This window comes from Corapipo altera, unplaced genomic scaffold (genome assembly GCF_003945725.1).
Source record: "Corapipo altera isolate COAL_440 unplaced genomic scaffold, ASM394572v1 61411, whole genome shotgun sequence".
Classification (NCBI taxonomy): Eukaryota; Metazoa; Chordata; class Aves; order Passeriformes; family Pipridae; genus Corapipo; species Corapipo altera.
Window position 1 is genome coordinate 19987561 of NW_020884875.1, and position 21678 is coordinate 20009238.

The window sequence follows — 21678 nt, forward strand, 5'->3', positions numbered from 1 at the left end:
CCTTGTTTTCCCCCAGAGGCTGAAAAAGTGGTAACCCCCAGGGGTGGAGACCCCTGGAAGTTTTGAAGTTCTGCCCAATTAGCGCTCCTGCAGAAATGTAAACATATCACAAGCACCGGAAGAGAAGGGGTTGTAGTTTGGTTGGTAGAAGAGTAGCCATGTTGTGGTAGAGCCATGAGGAAAGGGGCCCGGAGCCCCTCGGGGTCTCTGGCCCCCCCCAGCCCAGTTGGGGGCTACAGAGACAGAGCAGAAGCGGCGGCAGTGTCCAGAGACTCTGGATAAGAGCCAGGACAGATAAGAACTGAACCGGAGGAAGCAGCAGAAAGTCGCAGCAGAACTTCGGAGTTCTGGGGGTAGGAACTGTACCAAACCCCCAAACTCCTTGAGACCTCCTGGAAGGAGGAAGATGATGGACTCTTGCTTGAAAGAGCCTTGGAGTGCTACAGCACTTGCAGAGAGGAGCTGAGAAGCTCAAAGGCGTCCTGGGAAGCTGGACCGGGACGGAGAAGGAATGCGGGGGGGTTGACCTTGGCCCCCCCTCGCTGCTGCTGCTAAGCTAGCAGCCTTGAGGCAGAGCACAGAGCTCTGCAAAGGGGAATTTGAATCCCCTGAGGAAAGGGACTGCCACGAAGACCCCTGAGCTTCGTGGTATGACGTGCTGACGCGAGCTTGTCCCTGCTACGCAGTCCACGGAAGAGAAAGACCCTCGTTTTGGAGACGACGGGCCGAGGGGCCTGGAGACCCCCTTGTGTGTATTGAACAGAGATCCAGCTACAACAATCCAGTTACTGCTGCATGCATGAGATGAGGAGAACCTGCTGCCTTAGAAGAAGCTGCTGCCTTGAGAGACTGGAAAGGATCTGTCCTTCTTTCCCTCCTGGACTTTTATTTGGAGGGGAGAAGAGATCTGATCCTTTGTAAATACTATATGTCATGGTAGAGATAGTTGTGATCGTGTGTATAATGTGTTATAGTATTTATTTGTACAGTCATTGTAATATATTCCCTTTCCCCCATTCTGAGTCTGGTTGTGTTTTGTCTGGAAAAAAAAACCCATCTCACATTAGGTTGAGATGTGGGAGGGGGGGATGGAGCTAGGGAATTGGATTTTGGGGCTATCTCAAACCATGACAGTTCCCAGGCACAGGACTAAGGTCTGAGTTACAGTTGTGTGCAGTTGGGATGACTAGTCTAGAACTCACCTGGTGGTGGAGAGAAAATGCAACTTTATCTCCTGCATGAGGAGGATGGGGATGGAAGCGGAGGCTATCAGTTCTGGGAAGTAATAGTACAGACAGGAAGCAGATGTTTCCTTCCCTTTTCTTTTCCTACGTTGTAACCAAGGTCTTCAAGGCAGAATGAGATACAAGTAGAAGAAGAGTAGAATTTTGGGGTTTTTGAGTGTATCAGTAGGTATATAATGTAAACATGTATATATATGTTGGTTTTGTAAGGTCATGCAAGTATTCCTGTTCTCAGGACTTGTTCATTATCTGGACTTTTGCATTACCTGAGGTAATGTCTACCTCTCTTCCCATGCCTTTAGACCATAGACTGCTGAGTGTGTATAGGTGGCTAAGCCCTGTGACCTTCACTTGGGCTTAGGGGCTCACAACCAAACATGAACACTTTAAGAGCAACTGGAAAGTGAGACAGTTTCCTGTGGTGACACTGGGCAATTTAAAATCTCTTTTTTTTTTTTTTTTTTTCCTTACTGTTTTGGCTTTACTCTCCTGGATAATGTTTTTATCAAACAAAACTTGTATCACCCAAGAAGTTTGTGTACTAGAGGGAACTGGATTGTGAAGTCTGAATTACATTGCTCTTGGCAGCACCCCTTGACTTCTCAAGATTTTCTGTTGCTTTGATGAAGGGAACAATGCTCAGCCATCTTAAAAAGAAGGTTAAATGTAATATTGAGGTGCACTGATTCTATTGTTCATGAGTAGGTTTTGCTATTCCTTGAAATGGCAGTATGACTAGCTGAAGATTCACAGGACTTTTCCCTTGCTTGGTTGATTTTAAGGCCAAAAAAAACAGTGAGAACAAACCAAATGAGATTACAAGAACATCTGCATTGTTCTCCTGTGTATGGGAGGTCATGGACTTTGTCCTGGCTATCCAAGACACATGTTGTGATCTGCTATCAGTCACTACAGAGCCTTCAGTGATAAGGATGAGAAGTTTGGTGGCACTGCATGTGACATTTCAGCAATAGTCACCAAGGGATGACATCTCCTAAATACAGAATGACAACAGCAGGTAAAGCTTTTAGTGAGATCCAAAGCAGCAGTAAAAGACTTCACTTCCAACAGCTGTTGGATAACTCCCAGCACAGAGACAAGAGGAGCTTGAGATCTGTGGGAAAAGGGCAAGAGAGTAAAACAGGCTAAAAACTGTGAAACTTTGCTTCTATCTCTTGTGGTTTTTCTGATGCTTGTGGATCTTCAGGGTGTGATTGCTGCTGTTGGGAGCATATTGGTCAGTACCATTCAATTTTAGGTGCTATTTACCAGGCTGTTTTTACAAGGGATGTACAGGGAAGCAAGGGCAGGCCACAGCAAAGTTCAACTACACTTGCTGGCTTTGTGAATGGTATATTTAAGCTTAGCCACCAAAAATAATAGTTTTGCCATGCCTCTGTGTAAACCTCCAAGAGACTGAAGAAATGATTCTGAACTATAATGCATTCTCCCTAAGGGACTTCTTGCAGCACTGAGTCAAATTATTTTTTAAATATGGGGTTTAGCCCTCCAGGGAAGCCGTAAATGTGTCCATAACTGAGCTGTAGTGGGTTAAATATTCCCGATTGTCCTATTACAGGAATTCAGCAAAGAAAATAGGAGACAGTTCTCCCTAATAGAAGTACTAGGAGCTATTTTCTAGCAATGTAAGTGATACTGCTTCATTTACTCTTGAATATCTAAATAGTGTTTGGCCACATCTAAGTTTATTTAAATTTAATGTCTCAGTGGTTGAAACTGACCACTTCTGTTTTTTGAATCACTGCTGGTGTGGACTTTGTGTCTCTTGATGATTACTTATAGAATAATAGAATGGTTTGGATTGGAAGGGATCTTGAAGATCGTCTAGTTCCAACCCCCCTACCATAGGCAGGGACACCTTCAACTAGATCAGGTTACAAAGCCCCATCCAACCTTTCCTTGAACACTTTAGGGATGGAGCATCCACAACTTCCTTAGGCAACCTGTTCCAGTGCCCCACCACCCTTATAGTAAATAATTTCTTCCTGACATCTAATCTAAACTCTTTGAGTTTAAAACTGTTCTTCCTTGTCCTGTGACTGTCCATGTGAGAAGTTGCTCTCCCTCTTATTTATGTGTCCCCTTTAGGTACTGTCATGTCATGTCATGTCCAGTCTTCGCGAACGACAATTTGGTAAAGTTCTTTACCCTTCGAGCCTGCGCAGTGGATTTTTTAGGTGAGACACAGTGTGCGCTGAGCTGAGCCCACCCTTTAATCCTAAGGTTCATCTGCCGGGGCCGAGTGAGCTTGGACAGTGGCAGTGAGGTCCTCAGGATGTAGGTTTGTTTAGAGTGACCTTCTCTTAGGTGGATGGCCTTACAGGCTGACGAGCTCCATCTACCTGGAGGAGTTCCCTGACTGGGAATCAAACCCAGGCCACGGCAGTGAGAGTACTGCATCCTAACCACTAGACCACCAGGGGTCCTCACCTTTAGGTACTAGAAGGCTGGTATTGACCAGCCTTCCCTTCTCAAAGCTTAGCAACCCCAGCTTTCTCAACCTGTCCTCAGAGGAAAGGTTCTTGAGCCCTCTGATCATCTTCATGGCCCTCCTTTGCATTGGCTCCAACAAGTTGACTTCCATTCTGTGCTGGGGACACCAGAGCTGGATGCAGAGCTCCAGATGGGGTCTTAGCAGAGCAGAGGGGCAGAATCACCTCCCTCAACTTGCTGGCCATGCTGCACTGGATGCATCCCAGGACATACCTGGCTTTCTGGGCTATGAATGCACATTACTAGTTCGTGTCCAGCCTCTCATCCACCAGCACCCCCAGGTCTTTCTCTCCAGGACTGCTCTTGATCTGCTTATCCCCCAGCTTGTGTTGATACCAGGTGTTGCCCTGACCCAGGTGCAGCACCTTGCACTTGACCTTGTTAAACCTCATGAGGTTCCCATGGGCCCAGTCCTCAAGCTTCTCCAGGTCCCTCTGAATGGCATCCCACCTTTCAGGAGGTCTCTTGCCCTGTTTTGTACCGGAACAGCATTCTCCTTGCTTCCTTTTGCTGCTTACGGATCTGCAGGAGCAATCTCTTGCCTTTCCCATCCCTTGCAGGTTTCCCTTACAAACTGTGCCCTTTGTAACTCCCTCCCTGCCATCCTTCTCTGTTTCTCCCAGGCGGTCTGTCCCTGCTTACACTTTCTGCAATGGCTTTCCAAGGTTTGAGGTCACTCCAGAGTTACCCATTCAGCCAAACTTGCCTCCTGCATTACCTCCCTGTTTCCTCACACTCTGTGCATATGCTTTACAGAGGTTGCCTTTCAAGTTCAGCCCTTTCTCCTGAGTCTCTTACCATTTAAGGTAATTTAGCTTTTACAGGCTACCACTTACCAGTTTCCTGAACAAGCCAAGACTGCTGCTCTGAAATGAAGGATCTTTATTCTGCTTTTTGCCTTCATTGCTTTCCTGAGTATTTTAAAGTCTTACTACACCTCACAGTCCCTCAATCTAAGCCTGTCATCAACCTTATGTCCTTAGCCATTCCTTCCTTAATTGATACAAGATTGAGCAGTGCACCTTTGTTAGTTAAAGGAGTACCTGCAATAAAAAAGTCTTTGATGCTCTCCAGATTGCCTTTGCTATGCTGTTCTGATCTTCCAGCAGATGCCTCAAAGTTTCTGCATGAAGACATCTAATACTGAAGCTTCTTTCAATAGTTTAAAGGCTTTTTCTTCTTGACTGGGCACTCTGTAGCACGTGCACACACACATATGCGAACCCTTGCAAGCCTCCAGCCTTGGCTTCCTGGGTCAGTGATATGTTCGGCTGTTGAAACAGTGGAAAAACAGTGTGCAATATTTTAAGAAAGTACTAGACACTAAGTAAACTGGTGAGAAAATATGTTTGCACAGAAGAGGAATATTACCTTTTGCTCCCTGCATGACTTGGGATGAGTAATTTCCCGTCTTTTCCTCCAGGTCTCAATCTGTGAAGTCTCTATGGTAGTAGACCGACCATAATGAAGATAGGTGATGTGCAAGCACTGCTACCTTCCAGAGATTGCAGGCATCATTGCATTAATATTCCTAAATGTAGTTTGCACCCTGTCTTCATGGAAGCTGAGATTTGGTGATAGAGAGAACATTCAAGATGACTGCCCAGTGAAAAAGTAGGATGGGAATGTCCCCATGCACAAAAGCAAGGTTTGCAAGGAAGCATGGTTGCTAAAAACAATGTGTATGTCTGTACAGCATTCTCTCATTACCAGGAACAAAATGATTTTGGGCATGTGGAAAAGATCATACTCTAATTTGCTCTGTGTAAGGATTTTGAATTTCTATGAACTACATGAGTAAGCTGTCTAGTACTGCAGAGTAGGATTAAGACAAAAGGTGAGTGCATGGTAGAAATCAATATTTAGATGACCTGTTCAAATTACTCATACATGTGGAAAGACAAAACATTTGTATTTTTCAGTCAAGAGGAATCTTTACATACTCCTGAACAGCTGACATTTGCTTCATTCAGTGTCAACCAAGTTAAGTCAAGCCTTGTTTCCTTTTTGTATTATGCTGTGGGGCTTCCTTGTTTGGGTTATGAAACATGGAGATTCTCAGTGCACTTTTCTCTATACCTTCCACATAGAAATTCCTATTTTTAGGCTCAAGTGTGTGCACGAAGACCTTAATTAAGAAAATATATTTTTCTGAACTACCCTGCTTGTAATGTCCATGTGTTTCTAACTGTGGTGTTTCCCCAAGCCCACTTTCTTCTCAGTGTCTTGCATTACCAGTAGCTACCTGCTGACAAGTTGTTCATCTTAGTTTTCTACTGTAATAATTGCACTGCCTCTCTTGACTTAAGTAGTTTTAAGTAGTAGTTTAAGCCAATATGTGTATACCGGCAGTGCTGGTCAAGTTTATCTACTCCTTCTTCTGCAACTTCAGGTTGTTAGTGTCTGTATATCAGAAAATAAAGTACGAGTGGTTCAGTTAATCTTAATACCATTTTGAGCCTGCTGCTCTAATCAGTTAATCATGTTTACACATGTACTTATTCTGACATAAAACCCTACAAAAATAAAAGGGACTTGAATGGACAAAGTGAGGGTTTGCCAAATCCATCCCTTGCTAATATCAGTAGCTATGCCTTGTTTTAAACAAGACTGGATTTACTTTGATTTCTGCATTAGTGCAGATTACATTGAGCAGAACATTTAATGTATCTCATTGATTTTGCCTGTAATACTGTTGATACACAAGTCACTGCTCTAATCATTTGTTTTACCATTAGAATTCTGTATGCAGATCTAGTCCCTGAGGATATCAGTGTGTAACCAGATACTGCATGATCTAATCAGGTTCTGCAAGAAATATGTTATCACTTCAACACTTAGCAGCAGAAAGCTTTATCAAAATGGAAAATTTATCTAATATTTAAAGGAAAATGCAGTTCAAAGAGACAACCACGAAAAGCAGAGGTATACAAAATTTAAAGACATTTCTCAGATTAAACAAAGCCAAATCCAAGCCAGAGTCTAAGGTGATTTGTTGTGACTCCATTTATTACTAAAGGAGAAAATGTTATAGCTGTTGCCTTGGTTTATAGGATTTATTCCAGTTCAGGTGAAATAGCATCGCTCTCAGAAATGACTGACTGGCAGGATTTCATTCATGTGATACTTATTTGCTACAGCATGCATGCTTTGGAAAGTAATTTTGAAAAGCACCTACAAAAGCATTGGTGACAGGCAAGACTAGTGCTCTGAACTCATTTTGATGTAGGATTTGGATGTCTGAGGGCCTAGTGCTGCAGTCCATTTCAGGAGTGCAAGTCCTGCTGACCTTGAAGGAGGTGTGCAAGCAGTGTGTCTGAGGCAGAGGAGCAGATCTGCTTGCTGCCATGAATCTGACCAGAAGCATCTTCTTTGGCTGGAATAGTGAGAGTGTGGCTGTGCCCGCAGATGGACAGTGTTTTTGTAGAAACTGCCAGGTCTTACCACCAGGTATTCAGCAGGCTGAGGGTAGACAAAGGTGATAAATATCTCCTCTGGTCAGCTTATGTCTCCGTAAAGCAAGATGAAGCCCCTTGCAGGAGAATGATCATGCACATCATTCACAGATGTCCTTAGATTTATCACCTGCTTTCATGGGGATGTCTAAATGCTGAGCAAAATTAACTACTGCCTTTTTTTTTTTGATTGGTTGGGGGGTTTTTTTGGGGTTTTTTTTGTTGTTTGTGGTTTTTTTTGGTTGGTTGGTTTTTTGTTTTGTTTTGGGGGGGTTTGTTTGTTTGTTTTTGGGGCTTTTGGGTTTTTGTTTGTTTAGTTGTTTTTTTTTTTGGTTAGTTTGGGTTTTGGTGTGGGGTTTTTTTTTTTAAATAGATGTACCTTAAGACAGAGAATTTTACATAGCAAAGTGCCATACATATTTGTATTCAACTATATTGTAGAAAATAATAACTCCTGTACATAGATGTATTAAGAAGTATACCCCATTCTTGTCAAGAGCAAGCAGTGGAGTTTCTGAATTTTATCAGTGGAATGCAGTGCTATCCTTGTTTCTATCGTACTTATTTAGCAAAGTAAAGGAAAGAATTTTAGAGGTAAATTTAAGAAGGAAAACAGATTCAGTAACCTTGTGGATGAGCAGACGAGACTTGAAATAAAGGTCAGAAAGATTATGTGTCCTTGGCATTTTTTCAACTCCTATTTTATCTGGCTATAAAGGTGTGTGCAGAATGATATTGGTTTGTTTTGTTTCCTTTGATTCTGCAAATTAAACAGTGCATGATTCAGTGTGCAGGGCCAGATTCTCCCTGTTGGCTCGAGGGATTTATTATATGACTATCTTTGCTACCAGAACTGCTTCAATGTTGAGAACCTGCTGGCTTCACTGTGCTTAAAGGTATAAGTAAGAGCTGGAAGAGAGTGACCAAGCATCAGACAAGCAGTGAAACAGGCATTACCATTCTTTCAAGTTCCTGCAAAGTGCTGGTGGGGAAATGCTGCCAGACAAATGTACTGTTATTGAGGGAAAGGGCGGGAGAGGTGGTTGGTGAGTGCAGTACAGGTCAGAAAATTATGTTTATTAAGGAAAAAAATCACTAATTACTTTTAATCTACAAATACAATGCTGATACTTTTCCTCTGTTGTGTTTTTAGGGTCTCATGACTCTTTTAGCTTCTACATCGATGAAGCCTCTCCAGTTGGGCCTGAACAGCCGGAAACAGTCCAGAATTTTGTATCAGTTTTTGGGACTGTGGCTAAGAAGCTGATGAGGAAGTGGTTGGCTACACAGACCATGAACTTCACCAGCCAGTTGGGGGCAGGTATACGGTATTTTGATCTTAGAATTTCCACCAAGCCCAGAGACCCAGACAATGAGCTCTACTTCGCTCATGGTTTATTCAGTGCCAAAGTCAAGGAGGGTCTGGAGGAGATCAATGCGTTTCTCACTGAGCACCCAAAAGAAGTGGTCTTCTTGGACTTCAATCACTTCTATGGGATGCAGAAGTACCATCATGAAAAGCTTGTCCAGATGCTCAAAGATACGTATGGAAACAAAATGTGTCCTGCTATATTTGCCCATGAAGTCACCCTCCAGTACTTGTGGGAGAAGGAACACCAAGTGCTGGTGTTCTACCACAGTCCAGTGGCTGTCGAGGTAGCATTTCTTTGGCCAGGCCAGATGATGCCAGCTCCTTGGGCAAACACAACGGATCCGGAAAAACTGATTCAGTTCCTCCAGGCATCAATCACCGAAAGAAGAAAGAAGGGCTCCTTTTTTATATCTCAAATAGTGCTGACACCAAAGGCTAGTACAGTGGTGAAAGGGGTTGCTAGTGGTCTCAGAGAAACAATCACAGAAAGGTAAGTTTATGGCTGGTAAGGTGTGCTGACTGTGCCAAGTGCGTGTGTTGGTAGTGCTGTTTTTCTAATTCCATTTAAAGAAACCCCAGCAGATGCATTTCTCCCATGCTACTGTGGGCTAATCAGAACTTGGGCACAATTCTAAAATCTTAAAGAGAAACGCATTCAAGGACAAGCTTTTATGTCCTGAAAGAAAATCTGCCGCTTAAAACCTAGTGAAATATTATGGGATTGGCTTAGTTTTTCTTTTCTTTTTTTTTTTTTTTTTTGTGAACACAGGTTTTGCTAATTTGTTCTGTTTTTCAAATTTGATTTCTCACCATGACTATCTTACCTGGGATTTCCCTACTGAATGTGGACAAATCTATCTACATGATCTAGATAATTTAAGGTTTTATTTATGCATCAGGTATTCGATAAATAATTTGTTCATCCTGGCTCATCAGCAAAGCCTGCAGACTTAGCATCCTTAACTACATTTACAGACCTTAAAGTTGCATAGTTTCTCTGTCTCCATACAATCACACATCATATCAAAGCTAGCAGGACAACATTAGGGTGAATTCGACTCCTAACAGTCTCTCACTTATCATACAGGAAAGAGACTGCAGACCATTGTATAGGTTCTGTACATGGAATACTTTTTTGAAAGGCTATTAGTTGTTAAATTACAAAAAAAGCTGCCTGTGAAAGACATGCATTATTTATACCTTTCTGACTTCATTAAATCATGACCAATTTTCAGCTTAAAGGCATATATGTGCACTATGTTCTTGACAACTTGGTAGGAAACCTGGAATTTAATGCCAACATGCGAAAGCTGTTGTTTTTGGTTTTTTTTCTCCTTAAAAATAAAGAGCTGCAGAGTGTAAAAAAAAATTTACAGTGGGGGTCACTGGCCTGTTAGTATTCCGCTCTCTGCACGAATGTGCTTGTGCCAGGAAGGTCTGTTGCAAATACTATCCCATTCCATGAGATGAATGACACAGCGCCTGCAAAGAAAACATGCCCTATCTTTGAGAAATGTTGAGCCATTTTTCTGGCAGCTTTCCAAGCAACTGTTAACTTTAAAAATTAGGTGAAAACTTCACGTGAAATGGTAAAACATTGACATAGAAGGTTTTGTGAGCAGTGGAATGTGATTCAGAAGTTCTTGTGTGACTGCACTTGCAGCTGTTGGTATATCCTTCATCTATGTTTTATAGGCTCCATTGGACTGGAGAATGTCCCTTTCTACCGAGTCTGAAGAGCACTTCTCTATGCTGAAATACTACTTTGTTGATGGGGTTTACCGCTAAACACCTTATTGTTCAGGGGTTTGTTTTCTCTGCTAAACAGCTTTCTGAGTGTTCTTTAGAACATGAAGTAGCACAATCAGGAAACTAACAGGTTGTTCTTAAAGCTTGCTGCATCAATAAAATAGTCATTAAAATCCATTTTCTTCTTCTCTAGCTCATAATGTACTTTCTTGAAGCTGCTTGGAAAAACAAAGGCTTCAAAAAGATGCTGAATATGACTTAGCTCTGAATGTCCTGAGCCTTTGAACTTGTAGTATGTCTTTCTCCACAGCAAATTTTGAGATTGTCACTAACCTGAAATGTCAGTAAATAATTGGGCTGAAAAACCTGGAAATATTGTTTTTCCAAATTTCAACTACGATTTTTCACATGAGCCTCAAACATGTAATCACATCTGCTGCCTGTGTACTTGCTTCTTTCTTTGCATAACTCTTATAGCCACTATGAAAAAAAATGGACCTTTAAAATTATCTCCAGGTTTGGAATGTGTGATAATGTAGGGAAAAACTGAGCTTGTATGTTGAGTTAACTGCTCTAAAAGTAAACATCAAGTATATTCAGAACTGCTCCTCATTTTATGATGATCCTGTTAAATAGGCGAGCAATTAGAAGATGAAATGTATTTAGTAGAACTTGCACAGTCCTCTTCAACCTCACTGCCTTAAAGTTTTGGTAACTTAAAAGATGTAATCTGTATGAAAGGAGTCAAGATATATGTTCCAGCTGTGCTGTGTTTGCTACTTTGAACCATCTCTTAATTAGTTTTAAAAAGATTATTCTGTCCTTTTCAGAATAAATATACAGGTCAAATCTCATCACCGTGTCCAGGTAGATAACATACGGACTTTTTTTACCAGTTACTAAATAGATATACATATTATACTGTTTTCTCCTTATTAAGAAATGCTGGTGAAGAGCTTTATGTTAAGATTGCTTTTGGCAGCACTTTTGTGACCGTACTTCGATGGGGTTTTTCCCGCACATTAAATTTTAAAAGATCTGAATGCAAATGTGGAAAAAGGTTGAATTTTTCAAATAATCCTGGTGTGGGGTTTTGTTTGGTTTTTTTTCCTAAACTAGGCATTACATTTGAGAAATATTTCTTTGGCATTTTCGAATAAAACCTGTAGTAATTTCTTTTGGTTTTTTCTTCCATCTGTACAGAAGTCTTTTACATATGGATAATAGAGCAAAGTTCATATCCTTTCAAATTCAGTAAAACATACCAGGTTTTGATCTCTGCAGTTGTTTATTAGTCCTGAGATTATTTATGATTTGAAGAGCAATGGTTATCTTAGAGGGAGAACCTGGTTTTCCTCAGTCACAGCATCTGTCGGACTAGAAAAACTGTGAGCAGACACCATGCAGCAATCCATGCTCCTTTCTGCTGTTTTTTAGCTTATGTTGTGAAAGAGCACAGTGAAATATTCCTCTGTAGCCAAGATGGTTGGTTTAATGGCTTTTCATCATGACTGCCTGTGGTGATGGAGGTCCACACATTCACACTGGAGTAGAGCAGTCTCCCAAGGCAATACATTTCAGAAGGAAAAGAGAAGTTATTCCTTAACCTGTTCCCCACACCATAGATATGCAAGATGGGAGGCCCACAGTAACCTTGATTAAAAAAAAAAAAAAATCAACAAAAAACCCAGTTTCGTGCTCCTAAGTGTGAATTGAGTGAAGATATACCAGGACTGTTTTCTGCTGATAAGGTTTGCTCACAGGCTTTGTCGTCATCACGGGTAGTGTTCTGTGGTACAGTAATTAGAAAGAAGGAGAAATTATAAAGTCATGAAGCCTTCTGTCCTGCACAAACATGAGAGGGAAAAGCCATTTCTTGTAAGGTCTCCCTAGGACCGCAGTTCAGTGTAACAAAACTTGATAACACAGATTTCATCTTCATTACTTGAATGAGAAGAATTGCTTGCATGTGTGCACATTATGTTTCTTGGATTTGATGAAAAACTTTGAGGACTATCAGTATGTTTTCGGGCTTAACATTCTGTCACTCACACAGTTTAGATGCCAAGAAATACTCTTTGATTAGCAAACAGTATGTACCAAATAAATTATGTTCCATGTGTTCATTGAATTAAATTCACAGTGAGGCAGCTGCCTTTAGTACATCTAAAAGGTGGTTGTGAGACACCCTTTTGATTAGTGTAGAGCTGTTCTTCTTAATAATCTGGTTTGTTTTCTGATTTGCAGTGAAATTACTAATTTTGTCTCTGACACTTGAGATAAGCATGATATTCTCTTTGTTGTCTCTGAGGTTTAGTAATATAGAAGAAGACTAGATCTCCTTCAGACAATGCAAAAAACCTGTGGTACTTTTAAAGCTTTCAAAAAATAGAAAATAAACACATCCCCTGCCAATTGTCACTTGATTTCCAAATTAATCTCTAAGGATAATGTTCCCTGTGGCTCACATATGACTAAATCCTTGCCTACCATGCTAAAGCTTCCTCCTTATCAACCAAACCAAATTTAAAAAAAAAAAAAAATCCTTCAAATAAGAATGAACCTTTGGAAGTGGAGGCAAAGCATCCAATCCACACTATTAACAGCAGGGGTGGTAAGTAGGCCACAGAAGCTGTCAGGAGAAAAGGCATCTCTTGGTACAGTCATGCCAAATGGCATTCTGGTATGTTGGTAGGGAATTCAAAAGTACTCTGGCCAATCCAGATAAATCCTTAGTATTTCTATTCTTCCTCAAACTGTCCTTAATTACTTTTCCAGTCTTTCCACACAAGAAGCAGTCTCTGTGTTTGCATACGGAACAGCACAGGGAGACCTTGGTTTCATTTCAAGAATCTATCTACTATGTCAACAGGCCTGCACAGTAAAATCCCAAGTCGACCGTGTATGTGTAGTGACATTTCATTGTTGGAGCATCTGTCTGCATGAGAATTTTAATACAGCATTCCCTGGGTGGTTGTATCTGAAGGCTTTGGTCATGAACCTGGAATAGTATTAAATTGCCACAAAATACAGGAGCAGAGGATTTTTAATAACTTCATTGAAGCCTTTATCTACATACCTACTAGTATCCTGTGGGATTTTGTCCAGAAAGGAGACTGTCATGGTGATCACCAGCTCTGTAACCACCAGCATTATTAGTGTCTTCTTTTTTGGGTGTTTGTTTGGGGTAGTTGTCTTGGTGTTTTCTTGTGGTGGGTGGGGGTGTCTCACAGTCTTTCCCTCTATTTTGTCTGCTTGTGAGCTTTATCATGTTAGGCACCAAAACACCTGCTTGCTATGTGAGTTATATATACTGTGTTACAGTATATGCTGTGTGACTACTTGTAAATATATTTTATGTGATCCTGTCACCACACTCTGAGCACAGTGTGACCCTTCATGTACAGAAAGCAGCAAGTGTTTTCCATCACAAACAGGAAATACTCATTCATTCACTCAGCCCCACTGCTGTAAGCTGTCACTAACATCTACTTGTCTCAAAGATTTCATGCTTCAGTCTCTATGGCTGCTGTAGTGAAATTGCAAATGTCTCACTAAGTCAGTTGGGTTTTCTTTGATCTTTCTGCATTACTCAGATCACTAAGGAAACTCAACAGCTAATAGATGCTAGCAATTGCTGACCCCAGGAAAAATGCATTTACTGATGTTGGGCCTGGGTCTATGTACCTGCTTTTACCTCGTTGTGAAGGGAATGATTCCTTGATGGATTGATCCTTCCGCTCCTCATTTATAAGGTACAAAATGAACACAGATTTACACAAACAAGCTCTTCCAGATGTATTCACAAGGTGATTTTCAAGATGGTAATAATTTTCTGTAATACAATCATATGAATACAAACTCAAACAAATACAAATTCAGTAGGTATTGGGACATCCATGTCTCTCTGTTGTGTTAGCACCTGCAAGCTGCAAACCATTGCCTTCAGGACTATATGAATAAGTAGATCTGTAGACACATCCTTGTCAAATTTTAAGCGGAGAACTGGACAGTTCTGGACTAACTAACATGTTTGCTATATGTTTGAACATAGAACTGTATCATTTCTGACAGACTTGAGCAATTCTCAGCATCCTCTAAAGCCTTAGAGCTTTCAAATGCAATCTAGGGAGAATGCATCTGCACTGTCTCATGAGAAGTCAGCTGTCTATCCCTGACTTCTGCAGTATCTACCTCCATTTGGGTGGTAGGAAAGGTGTAAGATAGGAAAAGACGTTAAGGAAACCTTAGCTACAGAACCCCCTTAGATCTATTGTCAGAAGGTACACCAAGCGTGCAAATAATTTCGTTAAATGCTTCCCCAGTAGCCTCTGTGGACTGAATGAGCAGTTGGGCATGCAGGCTACAGCCAGAGTTGTGTTGGGGTAAAGCGTGCAGAAGAAGCAGGAATTCTGACACCCTGGTGCCACATTGGTGAAAAAGAGATACTGGAAGAGGGGGATGGAAAAGGATTTGAAAATAGAGAAAGCTACCACCTTCCATATGATGCAGAACTTGCATAAGCTGTAAAAATGCCCATGCTTTTCTTCTGTTAAAACAGTAATGTCTGTGGGATACAATGCAATTCTTTCTTAAAGAGCCACTGCCGTTGTGAAAGATGCAGGTTTCATGCAATATAAAGCCTGGAAATATTTAACCTTCTTTTACTGATCTTTTCTTTACAATTTTACTTCTAGCCAAATGTTTCATAATTCTAATTTCCTCCAGAATTGATTTTTTTTTTTTTGGGGGGGGGGGGGGGGGGGGGGGGGGCTAAGATATAAAAATTGATGTAGTCAAAGATAATAATAATAGTTTGTCTATAATTATAATGATATAATTGCATGTGTTGACCCTGGCTGTACAGTTGCTTCAACAGAACACAGCTTGTTACATTAAAACGTTTTTTAGTATTTATTTCAGACACTAAGAAAAATAATAAAAGGCATATCTTTAAGATGTTGAATGATCATACAGTGGGATTTGACCTTTGGCAATATTTTAATAGTGTAGCTGTTGATCTGAGGGTTTTTGTAACTAAGCAACTGTCATCCAGAATGTATTATATCATAAAAGAGTATTAAGATATGAAGGAGACTAAGTGGTTAGAGTGGAAAAGGAGCTGTGGTGAGATATAGGCACTTTCCCATTGAACATTTTTGTTTTCTGAGCTATAGCAAAAAAGATGAACCTTGCCATCATTTGTTTCATGGTTTGGTATTGAAACCTGCCTAATTTTACCTTTCAAACAGCATTCTGGAACTCTCAGTTCTTCCAGCATGCACTGTTGTGCAGTAAATCAAGTGTGATATCAGATCTTGGGTAATGGACACCCTAATTTTGCTGCTGGACAGCAAAGAGGGACAGCCATGGATCTTTATTCCCTTCCTACTTGGATTTAGAATAAAAAAAATCACTAATGTTGGAAGAGATCTTCAAGATCCTTGAGTCCAACCTTTGACTGAACACTGTCATACCAACTAAACTGTAGCACTAAGTGTCACATCCAGTAGTTTCTTGAACATTTCCAGGGATGGTGTTTCCACCTCCTCCATGGGCAGCTTGTTCCAATGCCTAACCACACTTTCAGTGAAGAAATTCTTCCTGATCTCCAATCCAAACTTCCCTTGGTGCAGCTTGATGCCATTTCCTCATGTCCGGGGAGAGAAGGTCAACCTTCACCTTGTTAAAACCTGTACAACGTTGTAGAGGGCAATGAGGTCGCCCCTGAACCTCTTTTTCTGGAGGTGAAACAACCCCAGCTCCTTCAGCTGCTTCTTATATGACTTAATCTGTAGACCCTTACCCAGCTCTACTGCCCTTCTCTGGGCTCATTCCAGCATCTCAATGTCTTTCCCACACTGAGGGGCTGTCTCAAGTGAGCTGTCAGCTGTGTGGGGGTCATGCTGCCCTCCCTGCATCAAGAAGAGGATCTGGCTCTGTGCAAGGACCACTGTTGTAACATCCTCTCCTTAGCCACCTTTCTCCATCTCACTCCTCCCACACATGCTCTTTTTACTTTGTTTTGCTTGCTTCTCTAAGCTACTGCAATCAGTCAGCCCAGCAAGTTTCGTTTCCACTTCAGCTGCATGTGAGGTGATGGTAAGGGTTTGGGCAGTTAAGGTGAAAATATAAATCTGAAACTAGAGTGTTACCATCAGCCTTTAAAAATGGTAAAGATTTAGGAAAAAATGTTCCATACCAGGGACCCTGTTTCAGGCTGTTGTGAGGTGCTAGGCGGGTGGTCTTAAAGCTCACTGCTGGAATGTCATCAAGGTATTTGTGTGTTGTCCGAGGTACTGGTGCTGTTTCTGAGAAAAGTAGGAGCTCGTGGCATGGCGAGTGCCCAGTCTGATCCATCTGTTAAGCATCCTTCTGCCAAAGGTAAAGGACAGGGCTCAGCTGAGAGGGGTAAGCTCATAACTGTGGCACTGGAAATGAGAGTGTGCTCTTGCCCTATTTTCACACTAGGCACAGTGAGTTCTTCTGAGCCTTTTGTGAATCTCAGCGCAGAACATTTGGCTGATAATGATATGCCTAGTGGTGTTTGCTGCTGGCTCCCTCTCTCGATTGGATAGCATTTCACTGCTGTTACTGTCTGGCTATGCTAGAACAGGAGAGACATAAATCTAGTTGAATAGTTTTGTCTTGATGGAAACCTCTCTCCTCTGAGCTCTCCAGTCTGAGGGACATTTGTGGAGGCATTAATCCTCCATGATAAACATCTGGAATTTTTTTTTCTTCTGAGCTATTTCTTGTAAGACAGATAGGGGGGCTGTTGCTTGAAAAATACTTTTCAGCTCAGGAAGGACATTGCTTTGTTCTCTAGTAACTGAAACATAAGCATCCAAAGGAGAGCTACAAAGATGCTGAAGGATCTAGAGGAGATACCATATGGAGAGTGTCTGAGGTCACTTGGCTTGTCCAACCTGGAGAAGAGGAAACTGAGGGGAGACCTGATAAACTGTCTGCAGCTTCCTCACGAGGAGAAGAGGAGAGGAAGGTGCTGATCTCTTCTTTCTAGTGACAGGTTCTTGAGAGAATGGCATGAAACTGTGTCAGGGGAGGTTTAGATTGGGTATTAGGAGAAGATTCTTCACCCAGAGGGTGTTTGGGTGCTGGAACAGGCCCCAGGGAAGTGGTCACAGCACCAACCCTGCCAGACTTTGAGAAACATTTGGACAATGCTCTCAGGCACTTCGTGTGATTCTTGGGGTTGTCCTCTGCAGGGCCAGGCGTTAGACTTCAACCATTTATGGGTCCCTTCCAAATCAGGATGTTCTGTGATTCTATGAAATAATGCACTGGATGGACTGACAACAATGGTCAGTTTCTGTAATTCCATCTCAGTAACCTTCCTATTCTGCTAACACCCAGCATTCACTGTACCAGCTGCACAGCTCTTCTCAGGGTACATTTCATCTGAAATACAGACTCACATCTGCTTGTTGTGATTTTTGTAAGTGGTTTGTATTTTCTCCAGGCTTATGTTTGTAAATCCATGTCATCTTTTAAATAACATCTCTGTCGATGCACAATATACCAGTGCATTGGGTCACACTGACAGTATATAAGTCCATAGGATTTGATGAGATGCATCCTGAAGTCCTGAGGGAATTGGCTGATGGAGTTGCCAGGCTGCTCTCTATCATATTTGAAAAGTCATGGAAATCAGGTGAAGTCACAGGTACCTGTAAAAAGAGAAACATTGTCCCCTTTTTTAAGAAGGGTAGAAAAGAAGACCCTGGTAGCTACTGACCTGTCAACCTTACCTCTGTGCCTGGGAAGATAATGAAACAGATCCTCATAGAAGTTATGCTCAGGTACATGGAGAACAGGGAGGTGATTTGGGACAGTTAGCACGGCTTCAACAAGGGCAATCCTGCCTGACCAAACCAGTGACCTTCTTTGATGCATCAGTGGACAGGGGATGTCATCTGTGTGGGCTATAAAGCCTTTGACATGGTCCCCCACAGCATCCTTCTCTCTAAATTGGAGATATGACCTTGATGATGAAAGACTGTTTGGTGAATAAAGAATTGCCTGGATAGTCACATCCAGAGGGTAGTGGTCAACAGCTCAGAGTCCTGATGGACATCAGTGACAAATGGTGTCCCTTGGATAACCTTTAAAGGTCTATTTCAACCCAAACTAATCAGTTATTCCATGACCTCTTTATTACAGTGTTTCTCAATGAAGTGTCTATCCTGGCTTTTCTCCAGGGGAATTTTAGTGTGTGGTTGATGCATCCTCTGCAGTCCCCTAGTAAATTTTTACAAGCTATATAGTGCATTTTTTAGTCTACCTTTTCCCTGATGGTTAGCAGCCATGGTTCATTGATGTGGAGTTCTCATTAAATAAAATATGAGATCAATCCAGAATTTACCAGTATTACTGGAAACATGAGACTTCTCAAAATGTGTGCTTATATTTAGTGCTAGTCAGAACCAGTAGGAGCGCTACAACATTTTTGTTTTTAAAGCTAATTTGAGCTCACATCAGTGGTATATTGGTTAATACTTTATTTCCTTTGTTAAGAGTTTGGTCTACAGTTATTGGTTTTGTTAGATGTGGCATCAAGTGCATGTTTATGTAAATTGTTTCAATCCATTTGTTCTTTTTCCCATCAATGCAGCTTTTTATTGAAAACTGCAGGTGTCTTAAAGTCTACTCTTTTTCCAGGAATGCTGCTTTTGGAGTTTTTGCCCAGGGAGAAGTCTATTTTAACAAAATATTTTATGTCAAAACATTTCCTTTTTCACTTCTATTAATTCTGTTTTGTCATTAGATTTATGTTACAGTGTTAATTGCAATATTTAGTGCTGTTTCTGTATTCACAGCTTTTCATTTTTGTAGTCAGAAATAGGTCTTGAACTTTTTTTGATGGGAGAGGCCAACATTTTGACTTTCCATTCTAATTTGAAACAAAATCACATTTTTAAATGCTATAGTTTTAACAGCAGTTGTTGGTTTCGATATGTTGGTTTCAGATCTATTTAGTACCACAACAGATATCTAGCACTGAAGTATCCAACCTTTGCCTGCCCCTTGATATTGATCAAGTGACAGTCTCCAGATAGTATACTTTTTGTCTCATTCCTAATGTCTATTTTAATTTTGCTTATGGCTATTAGAACCTACAGTTTTATCTACTATCTATAGGGTGAATACCACCAGCCAAGCAAAGTAGAATTATTATTAACAGTATTAATTAACTTGGAGTGCGTGGTAATAAGCACTGTAGAAGGGCAGAGTTCTTCAGGGAGACACTATTGTCCAAGTAATACTGTGGCATATTTCAGGGTCTTCTACTTTTTTTTTACAGGAGAAATAAGTCAGAATCTGTTCTTAATTTTTCCCTGAGAAAGTTCAACCTCATTGTTTTGTGTAGAAGTTAAATGGCCCAACTGCCCTTTCTAAAATTTAAAATTATTTGAAGTCAAGACAGACAGCATGTTGGCAACTGTAGTCTAGAGGTAGTGATCTGTGACTATGCAATGTGGAAGAGTCTGACTCAGCTTTTTAACTGATCTGAACTTCACTCTCAATCGTGTTATGCTGCCATTGTAGTATCATCTAGACTTCTCAAGACTGTTGGCAATAAGGTTGAATTAAAAGTAAAGATGACTATTTGATTTGAGAATCTACCAATAATGAATGTTAAAAAGGATGTCTTAGAAGTCACCAGAACTATCTACCAGAGTGAAAGAAGCAGATTATATTTCCTCCAATGGATTCCTTTGTACAGTGAACTGTACCATTACTACCTTAGTGATAGGCCCTTGTGAGTTGGTTAAAATAACTGTTATTAATCCCACATATCTTCATGTCCAGTTTGGAGAGTCTGGAAGTTAGTTTACCAAGCAGTGTTTGAATTGTCACTCTCAGTATCATTGGGGAAGATATTTCATAATAGCTGTAAGAAGTGAATATGTTCAAGCAGAGAGCAGAGTGATCTGTCTAATCACCATAGCAGAAAAGCTAGAAGACTAGCATGAGCATTGCACATGTTAAAGCAGACCTCTGAAAACAGTGGTTTAGAGTGGAGAGCAGCAAAAATTAATGACCTAATCTAAAAATGGCAGGGGAATGGTCTGAGCTGCCTCCGGTGTTCACAAGAGTGAAGAGCTTAGACAGAAAAAAGCAATAACTGAAGATACAAAGGTTAATGGAAAGCAGGATAAGTGTTGATGAGGTTTTGCCAAAGGTAGATAGTGTCATTATGCATTTGGTTTTTAATCTGTTCTATGGCATTTTCACAGGAAAATTTTGGGATATCAGTAATCAAAGAATCATAGAATGGCTTGGTTTGGAAAGGACCTTTTAAATCATCTAGTTGCAACCCTCCCACCATGGCCAGGGATACCTTCTGCTAGACCAGGTTGCTCAAAGCCCCATCCAACCTGGCCTTCAACACTTCCAGGGATGGGGCATTCGCAGCTTCTCTGAACAACTTTTTCCAGTGCATCACCACCCTCACAGTGAAAATTTTTTTCCTAAATCTAATCTAAATCTCTCCTTGTTTAGTTTAAAACTGTTCCTCCTTGTCCTATCACTATCTGACCATGTAAAAAGTTACCCTCCCTCTTTTTTATAAACCCCTTTAAGTACTGGAAGGCTGCTATAAGGTCTCCCTGAAGCCTTGTCTTCTCCAGGCTGAACAACCCCAGCTCTCTCATCCTGTATTTGTAGGAGAGGTGCATCACCTCTCTGATCATCTTTGTATCCTGCTCTGGACCCACTCCAGCAGGTCCATGTCTTTCCTGTGCTGAGGACCCCAGAGCTGAATGCAGATCTACAGGTGGGGTCTCACGAGGGCAGAGGGGCAGAATCACCAGGTGCAGCTGGTGAATAATGTATAATGCAGCTGATAAAGTATTAAGTAGGATGTTATCAACCGAAATGGAATTTGGAAACCAAAACTAAGTTGGACTTGCTGAAGAGTCTTCAAAGAGCCTGGTCATGTCTAGTTTTTCCATGAAGGAACTTGAAGTCAGCTGTAGGGAACTGCTAGTGGAGTTTGCTGGTAACATGAAGAGGCTACGTTGTAACAAAGGAAAGCTGAGGGGAAACGTACAGCAAGACCTGGATACCTCATTACTTAGAGATAAGATGACATTCAGTGGTATAACGTGCAAGGTCATAGTGATGGTAGCACGCTCTGGTAAGGTGAGATCTCATCAGCTGGGAATAGCAGGCAAGGCAGATACTGGAGTGTCACCCATGGTTGGCTAAAACTGGGAAAAATCTGGAATAAAGGTGTGTATCCTCTTGATACACACCTAGACATTTCCGGCATGTGCAGAAAGGTGGTGATACTACTGTCTGAGGTGTGGGTAGGATA

The 21678-nt window shown here is 41.3% G+C and overlaps 1 protein-coding gene across 1 annotated transcript in view; it reads left to right on the forward strand.

Moving 5' to 3' along the window:
- The window catches only part of PLCXD3 (phosphatidylinositol specific phospholipase C X domain containing 3), a 76721-nt gene that overhangs the window by 42563 nt on the left and 12480 nt on the right, over positions 1 to 21678 (forward strand). Inside the window, exon 2 of the mRNA XM_027635321.1 lies at positions 8367 to 9075. Within this exon, the coding sequence (XP_027491122.1) occupies positions 8367 to 9075 (709 nt within the window). The remainder of the gene's footprint in view (positions 1 to 8366; positions 9076 to 21678) is intronic.